The sequence below is a fragment of the Stegostoma tigrinum genome, chromosome 22 (assembly GCF_030684315.1).
Source record: "Stegostoma tigrinum isolate sSteTig4 chromosome 22, sSteTig4.hap1, whole genome shotgun sequence".
NCBI lineage: Eukaryota > Metazoa > Chordata > Chondrichthyes > Orectolobiformes > Stegostomatidae > Stegostoma > Stegostoma tigrinum.
The window spans coordinates 26,771,751-26,785,106 of NC_081375.1; the positions used below are offsets into that span (position 1 = coordinate 26,771,751).

Consider the following 13,356-nt stretch of genomic DNA (forward strand, 5'->3'; position numbering starts at 1 on the left):
CCACCACCACTCTCTGTCTCCTGCCATTAAGCCAATTAAGTATATAATTGCCAATTAAGCCAATTAAGTGTCTAATTGGTAAGCTCAACCTGAATTCCATGCGACCTAACTTTGTTGATTAGCCTATTATATGGACCCTTGTCGAAGGCTTTATTAAAGTCCACGTAAACAATGTCTACTGTACTGCCTTCATCAATCTTTTTGGTAACTTCTTAGTTTCATTTTAGTAAAGTCCTTGTGTTTAACAGAGTACTGTGATATACACTCGAAACATGTTGCAGTGTGGCTATCTAGGCTGATAACATGGCCTGCCATCAGTAGTCTCCAAAAATGCAAGTATTTGCAGATATTATATTATAATGCATTATGAAATACTTTCAATGTGGGAATATTCAATACAGTATGTTAATAATAAACATGATGCTAATGAAATCAGTCAGTTGGTTTTGTGACTGTAAATGTAGTTTCATGATTAGGACTTAAGAGAGGAATATGTTGATGTTTGGGAGAACATCAAGTGTGAATTTAATGGGTACAAACCTACCCAGATTGATGTACTATATTGAGAAAAATATATGAAATGAATGGAGTACAAACAGTCACAGAAGGTCTGTGAGATGAATATCAAAAGGACACTGATTTCAAGAAAGACAAAACTTTTGAACAAAGTAGCCAATTTTATAATATCAGAGAAATGTCCAATGGAAGATGCAAGACAACAAGGTAGTTGCTATGACAAATATGCTTTGTTTTAGTTTTGTAACTGTTCCACTTAAACCAAACTGCATGAAATTTAAGGAAGCAACATATTACATAGCAACATTCATTTTAAAATTTGTTGGTATAGAATCTAAAATTTCTTTATTTAAGTATCTGCAAACCATGATATATTCAACAAATTAGAACATATAGCTAGCCTCCATAATAAATGTAAAAAATAAAATGAGCCTGTCATCTGGATGGAATTAAATTATTCAAACCAGAATCTTCATAAAAAAGTTTTTTGTTATCTTTCATAAGTTATAAAGAGAATATTAAAACAAGTCTGTATATTTTATAATGAAACCAATTTGCATGTGAAATTAACAACTTTTGTTAAAAATGGATGAAGTTTCTGCTGTAACTATGCATATATTTTGTCTTCCTTGTTCACTTATCCAACACATATGTAACAAATCTATTTTCAGTTTGAAGTAAGATGATATGTTTATTGAGTACTGGAGATTAGGTACTGCAGATATGTAAAAACAATTCCAATGGCATAGAACATAGAACAGTACAGCACAGTACAGGTTCTTCGGTCCACGATGTTGTGCCAACCTATTATTCTACTAAAATCAATCTACCCTGCATACCCTACATTTTACTATCCTCCATGTGCTGATCCAAGAGTCACTTAAAATCTCTGAAGTATCGGCAGCACATTCTACATAACTCTGTGTGTGAAGAGCCTAACTCTGGCATCTCCCCTATACCTTCCTCCAATCACCTTAAAATTATGCCCCCTCATAATAGCCATTTCTGTCCTGGGAAAAAGTCTCTGACTATCCACTCTATCTATGCCTCTCATCATCTTGTAAACCTCTATCAAGTCACCTCTCATTCTTCTTTGCTTCAATGAAAAAAGCCCTAGCTCCCTCAACCTTTCCTCATAAGACCTGCCCTCTCGTCCAGGCAGCATCCTGGTAAATCTAAACAGATATTATTGACTGGATCATAATGTTGCATTAAGACTATTGTGTCTGCTGAGGCGGAAGTTTGAATCCCAAATGTGCTACAGTAAGGAAAAACAAGAGATTTGGAGACAATGGGAACTGCAGATGCTGGAGATTCCAAGATAATAAAATGTGAGGCTGGATGAACACAGCAGGCCAAGCAGCATCTCAGGAGCACAAAAGCTGACGTTTCGGGCCTAGACCCTTCATCAGAGAAGGGTCTAGGCCCGAAACGTCAGCTTTTGTGCTCCTGAGATGCTGCTTGGCCTGCTGTGTTCATCCAGCCTCACATTTTATTATCTATGATTTGGAGACTATTGTTTTCTGTTCATTACCCATGGTGCATTGCCAAATTGAGTGTGGCATAGAGGCTCAATGGCTAGGGATCCAGTTTGAGTCCACTGGTGGGCAACTGTCTGTATGGAATTTCCATATCCCCTCTGTGTCTGTGTGGGTTTGCTCTGGTTTCCTTCCACAGTCCGAAAATTTGCAGGTTAGGTGGATTGACTATGCTAAACTACCCATAGTGTCCAGGGATGTGCAGGATAGGTGGAATAGCCATGGGAACTGCAGGGTTGCAGGGATAAGGTGGATCTGAGCTGGATGCTCTTCAAAGGGTCAGTGTGAACTTGAAGGGCTGAATGACCTGCTTCCACACTGTAGTGATTCTATTAAATATTCTACTTGTATAGTAAGAGTTATGAAAACACTCCAAAAGACCTTGGGAGATGGGACTTCTGAATGTGATCTAAGGTACAAAAAGCCAGTAGATTAGAAAAGATCCAAAAAATGTAACTATGACATTGGCTTGAATTTTACATGAAAGAAATATTTGGGAAAATCTTTCTTGAGAAAACAGTATCATTCTTGGTTTTAGAAACTAGGAAATTGAATTCTTGCAAAGCACTAATATTATAATCTGTCAATACAGCATGTCATCCAAACCTAGGTAAGGTGTCAGGAACAGAAATTTTTTTTTTATTGTCCATGATTGAAACACTTTTTATGTGTGAGGTTAGTGTACCTTCTTACACGCATAAACTTGTACCAATTTAGATAATTTCCAGCAGCAAGCATTCACGAATATACCATAAAGTTAATTTATTGTCACAAACTTGTCGTGGAAGTTTAAACAGGAGACCTCACGCACATTATCAAATGCACAAAGAATAGGTACGGATGAAACAAAATGCACTTTGATTGCAATTAATTTTTTAGCCTTCATCGAGCAGGTCTAGAGTTTATTAGTCAAATTGATGTTTTAAATGGAATGGTGGTCTATAAAAGCACACTGTTGTCAGTACGCTGCAAGGTTTGCTCTGTTTGAATGGCCAGGAGATGAAATTTCAGGCAAACGTAAAGACAGAACAGGTTTCGGGAGGGAGGGAGCAGTAGTTTTCTGCTCACTTTCAAGCTATACCTGTTCTATTTTGTATCTCTAGCTGTCTTGCAGCTGGTTTTAATGGCTTTTTTCAACGTGTTTCTGATGATATGTTTATTGGTGTTTCCGATCAGAATAGCCTTTGCTATAACTTTTAAAAGCAAGTAACAACATAAGACTGTCTTATCCACCTGGCTTGTAATGAGTCCCAAGTCATTTTCCAAATAAGGTGATATGTTTAGCTTATAGATATATTTAATTGTGACTTTTCTAAAATTTGAGTTTCTTGAGATTGTCTTTATAATTGCATGACACATAGCCTGTGATAGGGTTGGAATGCCCTTTAAGAAAGGGCTTTTCATTTTGATGTCTCAATGCCAATGATGAAGTATAAAGATGAATCAGCTCATCTGAGATTGTTCTATTCTGTCCCTAAATAAAGGGACTCGTGAATTCCACAAAGACTATGGTTGTCCATATTTAATTAAGGAATTGCTTGAGTTTCAGATCTGTCTGTAGTTGATATTGTGAAAGTCACATGGTATACCATCAGTCATATTTAAAATCTCAAGACATAGCTTTAAAGTTTATAATAGCTTCATACCTGTACAAGGATTGACAAAATACAATTTTAAACTGATGCCAAATTTCAGAAAGAATAGTTATTACTGTAGACTTGTGATGAATCTCCATTAATTAATTAATTTAGTGGATTAGGGCTACTATCTGCTGAAGAGACTCTCCACTGACATAAACCAGATTGCCAACACTAGGTAATTTGTATAAGTGAGGCAGCATCCTAACTTCCAATTAAAGGTTGAGCCAGTTTAAGTGAGTAGGTCTAAAACTGATAGAGCACCCCTCCAAGAGGTTTCCTACAACCTGTGCATGAGGTAATGAATGGGCTGCCTTTTAAAACATTACATTACACTTACATGAAATCAGATAAGTTACTTTTGGTGATATTGGTAGATGATGCTTCAAAATAAGTGCAATAATGACTTTTAGGAAGGAGTGATACCATGCAAATTATTAACCTTCTTTTGCTGAAATTGCCAAGTGTAATGTTAACCTCCAGTCATATTTTTCTCCTTTGATGATCTGACCAATCAAAAGATGTTAATACCATTAGCATTGTCTGCTTAAACTAATTTTTTTAAAAATTAAATTTGTTAGGGAAGAAAGTCTGTAAGCATACGTTTCTTTAGCAAGTGACAAATATCTAAAATTTTATCGATATAAGTTAGGTACTGCTGCTATGGTAGATATGGCATGTAGGTATATCATATATATAATGCTGTGTTATTAAATTTGTGTCCTTTGATGGTTACTGGCTAGAGAGACTTAGCTAAGTATCATAAACTTGATGATTGTGTTTGATATTCATGGCTCTGATGTTCAGATTGCAATCTTAGATCGATGTGATCAGACTCAATGCAGTTTGCATTGATTTCAACTTTAACTTACAGGCATAACTAGGAGAAAGTAAATAATAGTTTCATCCCTCTACATCTATCTTCTCCTTTATCCTTCCGCTATCTGCCTGTCCCTTTCTCCCTATTTATTTCAGAATCCCCTTCCCCTCCCCCATTTCTGAAGAAGGGCCTAGGCCCAAAACGTCAGCTTTCCTGCTCCTGTAATGCTCCTTAGCCTGCTGTGTTCATCCAGCTCTACACCTTATTGTCTGTTGTAATAGTTTCATCGGTCTTGTTAAGGAAAGTAGACTTTGTTGAAATAAACAGTGAAAATTTCCGCCGAAATCCTGGGAGATTATATGTCCCAGGAATAACATCTGCATCTTCTTTATGCTGTTGTGCTCATTTCTTTCCATTAACTTCAATGTGTATAAAACAGAAGTGATTGTCAAGTGAATATTTTAATATCCCTTTTGTTCATGCATATCATGTGCCTTAACTTTTTACAACATTAATGCATATCTTTTGAAACTAGCTTTTGTAATGGTGATTTTCAGGGACTGTGTCTTGTCAATTTTGGGGAAAAAAAGAGTTGTGCTCTCTGCATCATTGCAGTTTGTTACATCAATGAGAACCCACAAAGCAGCATGAAATTTAGAGAGAGAAAGAATCCATAGAGCAGGATAAAGTTAAGAGAGAGAAAGAGAAGCCATAGAGCAATCGGATGTTTGGAGTAAGAGAAAGAGAGACCATTAGTAATGAGCTCATTGGTGAGCAGTGGGAGGCAGGGAGTGGCCAGCTAGTAGGAACCACATGCAAAATTTGTAACATGATGTCAAGAATAAAAAAAATGACATTGGCCCAGGTGAAAGCGCAGGTTGGCTGATGGAGTAATTCTGCTTTCTATTTGCTCCAGTTTATAATGATTGCCTGTAAAGTAATTTAAATATAAAATATGGCAGGCCAGCTCAGTGATGTGAAATATGCATCCAGTGACAAGTGGAAAGTTGTGGATGCTTCCAATAATCTAGATAATCACATGTCCAGGAAATGTCTCCAGTTGCAGAAACTTGAACTGTGGGTTTTAGGACTTAAACAATAGCTGGATCACTCTGACACAACCACAAATCGTAGAACTAAGTGGATAGTGCAAATAGGAAGATGGTCACACTGCGGTTTGAGAGAGGCAGACGCAGAGGGGTGATTACCAGACATTTAAGGAGAACCAGGCAAGTAGTGCAGGACTCCCCTCTCATTAGCCAGTTTTAATTTTAGTCACGAGCAGGTTTGATGGTTTCTCAAAAGAATGCAGCCAAGCCTGTATCTGTGGCACCACAGTGGCCCAGCAACACCTGATTGGAAAAGGAGAGAGAGAACCAGGGATTGCATTCTAAGAATACAAGGCAAAATGTATAGGGCTGAGATGAGGAGAAATTTCTTCACCAGAGAGTGGTGAGCCTCTGGAATTCACGGCCACAGAAAGCAATTGAAGCCAAAATGTTATATGATTTCAAGAAGGAGTTGGATATAGCACTTGTGGCTAAGGGGATCAAAGGATATGGGGGATGTGGGAGTGGGCTACGGAGTTAATAATCAGCCATAATCATGATGAATGGCTGACTAGGCTTTCACGGCTGAATGGCCTACTTCTGCTCCTATTTTCTATGCTTCTATGGTTTGGACTCAACAGTTAAGTGAATGGACAGGTGTTACTGCATCTCTAGACGTGATTCCAGGGTAGCATATTGCCTCTTCGGAGCCAGGATCAAGGATGTCCCTAAGCAGCTGCTGAACTTTTTTCTGGGTGTGGGTAAACAGCCAGATTTCATAGTCCAAGTTGGTACTGACGACTCGGGTAGGAAGAGGAATGAGATCATCTGAAGAGGTGAACCGAGGGACTAGGGATAATAAGAACTGAAATGAATTAATAAGAAGTAGTGATGCAGAAATTAATTGGTCAGAAAGTTAGAAATCCACTGGACCTGATGATGTTTTAGAAGAGTTTTAGAAGAAGTGACTGTAAAGCAATCAGCTTCGAAAATTCAGTTGATTGTTGAATAGTTCCCGCGGATTCAAATGTAACAAATTGATTACTACTATTTAAGAAAGAAGGGGAAGAGCATGGGGAAAACAGTAGCTTGTTAACTTGTCATTACTTGAGAGGAATACACTACAATCTGTTACAAAGAATTTGAATCTGGATTCTTAGAAAATAATGATAGGATTGGTCAAAGTCAGCATGGATTTATGAAGGGGAAATCATAATTGACAAATCTGTCGGACTTTGATGAAGAGACAACATGCAGAATAGATATGAGAGAGCCAATGGTTGCAGTCAATTTTAATTTTAATCAAAATTGGATTATATGGGATTGGGTGCAATATAATGACATGAATTAGGAATTGGTTACTGGACAAAAAAAGAGAGTCTGAATAAGCAGGCCATTTTCAGGTTAGTAGACTGTAACTAGTGGGGTTCCACAGGGATCTACGCTCGGACTCCTGCTATTCACAATCTATATCTATAATATTTCCAAGTTTGTTGGTGGACACTTAACTATATGGGAATGTGAGTTGTGAGGAGGATGTGAAGAAGATCGGAGGGGATAGAGACAGTCCAGATGAGTGGAAGAGAACATGGTAGATGGAATATAATGTGGCAAATATAAAGTTATCCACATAGGTCGAAAAAAAACAGAATCACAGTGTATTTTCTAAATGATGCAAGATTGGGAAGTCTTGTTGTCCAGTGGGATCTATGTTCATAAATTACCAGAAGCTAACTTGCTGCTGCATTAATCAGTTTGGAAGGCAATTGTTGTGTTGGCTTTCAATGCAAGTCGATTTGAGTCGAGGCACAGAGGTGTCTTGCTGTAATTACGCAGAGTCTTGTGTTTTGGCTCATCAGATTGATATCTAGGATAATGGGAATGTCCTACGAGGTGAGCTAGATTGAGGAAACAAAGCCTGTATTGTCTAGAGTTTAGAAGAATGAGAGGTGACATCATTGAAAGATAACATATTCTTCCTGGACTTGGCAGGGTAGATGCAAGGAGGATTTCATTATTCAAAGCCAGTCTGTGGAATCTCAGTCATCAAACATGTTCAAATGGAGTTGAGATGGGAGATCAGCCATGATCTAGTTAAATGGCAGAGCAGGCTCTAGGAGCTGAATGGCTCACTTTTTCTATTTCTGGTTTCTATGAGACTTTATGTTGTCCCAAAGTGCTAAACCACTGCATTTTCCCAATACTTTTATTCTGCAAATGTAAAATTTGCGCAGTTGAACTCTCTAAGAAATGTTTGAACCAATGTACAGAATAAGACAATATTTAAATTGTGGAAAGTTCTTGACTATAGTTGTTGCATTCTGCTCAGCGCAGAAGAGGTAATTCTGTGCTGAACTGCTATGCATGTATATCGTTAGCTGGCAACAAGTATTTGTAACAGTTCAACTGAATAGTAAAGCTGTAAGTCACACATTTCAGCCAACCTTTGATCTTGAACTCATAAATCTTCTGAGTTCCCTAGGAAATCGAAGCCATCCAGTTGAGTGCTTTGGCAGAGTGGGTATGAGTAGTTTGCGCAAGTTCAATCAGTAAACAATTGCCTTTAGCTTCAATTATATACCACAGTTTATAGAACCCACGGATGTGGAATGCACTAGTTCTTCTCCCAAACCATGTCACAGTAAATGTTACTTACTACAGGAGGCATTTTCTTAACCCCTTAAGTACTGTTGGTCAATTGTAGTTGTCAAGTGATGTTTTAATTATTGTTCAAATAACTTCCTGGAATATGTCTACGCCACAAGTTGTGTTCCAAGTTCAAATTATAAAAAACAAACATGAGAATTTCTTCATTCAGTCATTTGAATTTTTTTTTCTCTGGTGCTCAAGAGATTATGTTGGAGCTGTACAAAATGTTGGTAGGCCACAGCTGGAGTACTGTGTGCCGTTCTGGTCACCACACTATGGGAAGGATGAGATTGCCTTGGAGGGTGTGTAGAGGAGATTCACGAGGATGTTGCTTGGGATGGAGTATTTCAGTGATTGAAGAGAGGCTGGATTGGATTGGGTTGTTTTCTTCTGAGCAGAGTTGTGTTGAGGACCTGAAAAAGATGTATCACGAGGGACATGAACAGGATGAATAGAAAGCAGCAGTTCCCCTTAGTCAAAGGGTCAATATCCAGGGGGCATAATTTTACAGTGAAGGACAGAAGGTTTGGAGGAGATTTGAGGAAAACATAATTCAGTCGGAGAGTGGTGGGAATCTGGAATGCGCTGCCTGGGAGGGTAACTGAGGCAGAAAACCTGACAACTTTTAAAACGCACACGGATGCACACTTGCAATGTCATAATATTCAAGGCCATAAGCCAGGTGCTGGAAAGTCGGATTAATGTGGATAGGTCGGTACAGACTTGATGGGCTGAAGGACCGCTTTTGTGCTGTTTGACTCTATGACTGTACAACTGCTTTAATGAAAACACCAAACATCATTTTAAATAACATTTCTATAGGCCCCAAAGAACAAAACTAACAAATAGGAGCTAAATTGCTCATTTCAATTTTGTTCACATGTTTAAAATTGTTGAATAGACATTACTGTCCACAAAATAATTAATCTATCATTCCAAAAGCAGAATGCTACCTCAGGCAAGTAGCTGGCAAGTGCAAAGTATTGTTTGTTAAATATATATTCATACACAAGGCTTGCACTTCTCTGTTCATTCATTTCTGGCTCAAGTAAATGGAAAAACATACAAATGCTTTTTATGAGAAAGAAGCGAAGTCTATAAAAATTGTTTTGTTTGCTGCTGATAAAGTACTTTAATGAATGATGTAAATGCATCATTGTGCGCTTCTTATTTAACTCTATATTTTCATCTTTTCAAGGATGATGTATACCGTGCTACCACCAAGGGTCTGATTGAGGGTATTATTTCAGGGTACAATGCTACGGTTTTTGCCTATGGACCAACAGGTCAGTAGCTGCTTCTCAAAAGTGTAAATATAGCATTGTTTCAATCGTTAGTGTTTATAGCAAAATATTAAACATTGGGATTGATTGTTTCTGATTTGAAATAGAATTTGACAAATTCTTCTTAACAATGTTAATTTATTCCATGCACATGTAAAGATGCACTTTGTTTTATTATCTATTACAAGCCTAAATGATCCACTCATTCAGTTAAATCTGTCTAATGGCAGTGTACTTATCTTCTGAAGCAATGGTTTTCAATTATTCAGCTGATAAAACAGGAATGCTAACATTATCACAAAATTAAGCTGTTAGCTTGAAAATTTCCATCCTAATGTTTATTTTGCGTCTAAATTGATATTGCATGTACATAATAAATGCCTAAGAGGAGACACCAATCTAATCAACTACAACAAGGAATAGCACTGTGGCTCAGTGGTTAGCACTGCTGCATCACAAGGACATGGAAGGGACCGTGAAGGGAACTGGGTTTGATTCCAGCATCAGGGAACTGTCTGTGTGGAGTATGCATATTGCCTCTGTATCTGCATGGGTTTCCTCCAGGTTCCTCCCATGGTTCAGAGAGGTTTAGGCTAGGTGGATTGGCCATGCTGAATTGCCATAGTGTGCAGGCCAGCTGGATTAGCCCTGGGAAATTCAGGGTTGTAGGACAGTCAGTGTGAATTTGATGAGCTGAATGGCTTGCTCCCACACTACTGGGATTCTATGAATAGCCACAGCAACCAACATCCAATAGCACCCGAGCAGAGGACTCTCAGTGATGTTAACCTATCTCTGGAACATGAGGAGTGAAAGAGCTTCTGAGCTCTCAAAAGATTCTGTGGTGACATGCCTTGTAGATGAGGGCTGCGCATATTTCTCCATGCAGTGAGACATGCTGCACCTAGGTAACTAGAACCATGTCTCCATCATTCATCAAGCTTCAGTCTCAGCAACTGAAGCTACTCAGGGGAAGTGACATGCTGGAAGAGTGACATCAGGAATGAGTACCTGCTGATCCTCAACACCCTTCCCATCCCAGACCCACACCAATCACTCAACTTGTCATTGTATTCAGTATAAACATCTTTAAACTTACATGACAGTCGGTAAACTGAAAGTTCCCACCATCTTGCCATGGAAAGTTGCACAAATAATGGTTCATCTTTGGCTAGAATTGGCCTCTTTCTAAGCCATTGCTACTAACTTCAACAGCATTGAGATGGCAATATTCAGTTTGTAAACATCAATGGAATGGCGCAAACCACCTTTGATCAGTATTTAAACCATAAGCACATTAATTCTACGTATGTTGTAATTGACCAGTCAAATGATTACAAATGAAATGTACCTGGAATGCTGCTTCTTGTGTTTGCTGCTTCAATGTTCTAGCATCCAGTAGACCTGAATCCAGTGCTTACATCCTTCAAAGTGACACTGACTCCACCCAGCCTGGGCATTGTCCCAGCCATTCTCCAGTGCATTTCATATCTAGACAATGACAAGAGATGGTAGGTAAATCTTGAGGTGGACAGTGTCAGCTCTGGGCTTCACCTTGTCACCTTTGCATATAGCTCTCTCCCAAGCACCAACACTGCACCTCAACTATGTCCCCTCGGTGATGGGCCACAGCGGCGGCCATTACCACTAACCAGCCCCACCTCCCCTTGGAGCTTATCATGCTGTCTGATGACGGTCTGCTTCCCACCATACACCTTGAGCTCCCTGCCTTTCCCGTCACAGTTCCTGCCCCACTGCTATAAATGGTTGTCCCCACTTACCCTCCTCCCCCACCAACCTTGACTCACCTACGCCTTTTGGCAGTGACACCCTGCTGCCCATACAGGCATGCCCTTCCACCTTCCTGAATGGTGAGTGGACTAACCCCATGACCAGGCCAATGTTCCCTCAGCTGCACAGCTGCTTCAAGAGTCCGCACACGTAATTGGTGTGCAAACATGGATCACAGCAATAACATCCTGTTCTGGAAGTCACTGTGCCACACACAGACCTCAGACATTCTCACAGACAAAAACAAAATGAGTGGAAACATTACTCCTGATCCCTGGCTGTTTTCCCCTAAACTTGACTGACCAGAGTCTCACCAATGTTTCCAACTCCTGGACTGACCATATGTGCTTCCCCTGGACTCTCCAGGGCTAACTGCTCCCACTCTGCTGGGGTTTCTTTCAGGTGCTCCAGTTTCCTCCCAAAGTCCAATGATGTACAGATCAGGTGGATTGGCCATGCTAAATTACCCATATTTTCCAGGTATGTGCAGACTAGGTGGATGTGCAGACTAGCCATGGCAATGGTGGGGTTATGAGGATATGGTGGTGGGCTGTGTCAGGTGGGATGCTCTTCGGAGGGTTAGCTGACTCAATATGCCAGATGGCCTTTTTCCACACTGTAGGGTTTCTATTATATGATCTATATCCCCTGATCTGAGCACCCAAATTGATGAATGACTATAACCAAACCCATGGACCATGCCTATGGATGAAGGTACTGGGATCCTCTGACAGACAGTAGCTCCCCTAACTGGACTGAGGGAGAGGCTGCACCTACATTCCAACATGGCCATTTGGTGAGTAAATGTACAGTGTGTTTGCTTCACAGGCAGCTGTCACATACTGTAGGTGTTGAATTGACATCTTGGTGTTCCAAACAGCAAGATGTCCATCCCTCCCCTGGATAGATCCTGATGGACAAGTAGCCTGTGTGTGCATCTGCGCTAAAGAACACATCAATATAACAGAACTGATAACGTTGGCTCTGGCTGAAATACCAATGTGCTATTGGATGCAGCATAGCAAGGGAACTCTGAGATCTTGCGAGTTGTAGGTAGTTGTTAAGTGAGTGAACACTAAGAGAGCAAGTAAGCAGCTCTGAGATACACCATGGATCAATCCATGCGCAGGCTGCCTGGCCCTCTGCACAAAGTGTCCTTGCAAGAGCCTTTCAATGCTAGTTGCTAATGAGCCGCACAATGCAGATCTATCCTTCCCAAGGGGCCTGCAAGTTGAGTGGAGAGGTGCCATTGATGTTCACGAACACAGGAGTTGAGTACAGCTGGTCCCCATGGATTGTGCCCTGAGATGCTGTTTGGTGCTTAGCAATATGGAGGCTGTTCACAGCCAGTGGCTGGAGTGAAGCCACCAGGTAACCACTCTGACTTCCATGTTGAGAATTATCAAAAGCTAGCTTGATCGGTGTGTTTGGAAAGCTGAATATTAAAGAGGTGAGTTGCGCTGTTAATTACATACTTAACATCAATAATCTCTCATAAGTGTCAAATCTCCACTGCCTAATAAGAATCCCACCTCATTAGTCAGCAAATGCAGTAGATACAGCCACTTCTTCCTGATGTCAAGCTAGGCCTTGCTGGACTTCCTGCCTAATTCTGTCACAAATCTCATCTGTAAGATTCCACCTATTGTAATTGCTGTTGGGTAAATAAATCCAGTAGATGGTTTATGCACAGTAGCATGTCAGAAACAGGAATTAGATGAATGCCCTGTGGTTTAGTTGGTTGAGAGAAGGTTGTTGATCAAGAGAATATCTTCAGACAGTCTAAACATGATCTTCAAATTCCCCTTGTGGCATAGGAACACATGGGCCTTAATTTGAAATCTCAATCAGAAGACTGAACCTCTGATAATGCAATATTCCCTTGCTGGAGTTTCTAACTAGTTTCATGAGTTTAAATCCTACAATGGAGTTTGTGTCCATGACCTTCTCACCCCAAAGGAAAATGCAGTAAGCTTAGCCAATAACAACATAAGGTGTCGCTAATGAAAGTATTATAATTATAGGTTACTTGACAGTGATGTCTATAACAACTCATTATTTTGATTTAAAATG

General features: G+C 39.8%; 1 protein-coding gene across 4 annotated transcripts in view; it reads left to right on the plus strand.

Moving 5' to 3' along the window:
- Window positions 1–13,356, plus strand: part of kif19 (kinesin family member 19) — a 202,381-nt gene that overhangs the window by 109,604 nt on the left and 79,421 nt on the right. For all 4 annotated transcript variants that reach the window (XM_048555506.2, XM_059653705.1, XM_048555507.2 and 1 more), the window contains exon 4: window positions 9,408–9,495. In XM_048555506.2, coding sequence (XP_048411463.1) covers window positions 9,408–9,495 — 88 coding nt within the window. The remainder of the gene's footprint in view (window positions 1–9,407; window positions 9,496–13,356) is intronic.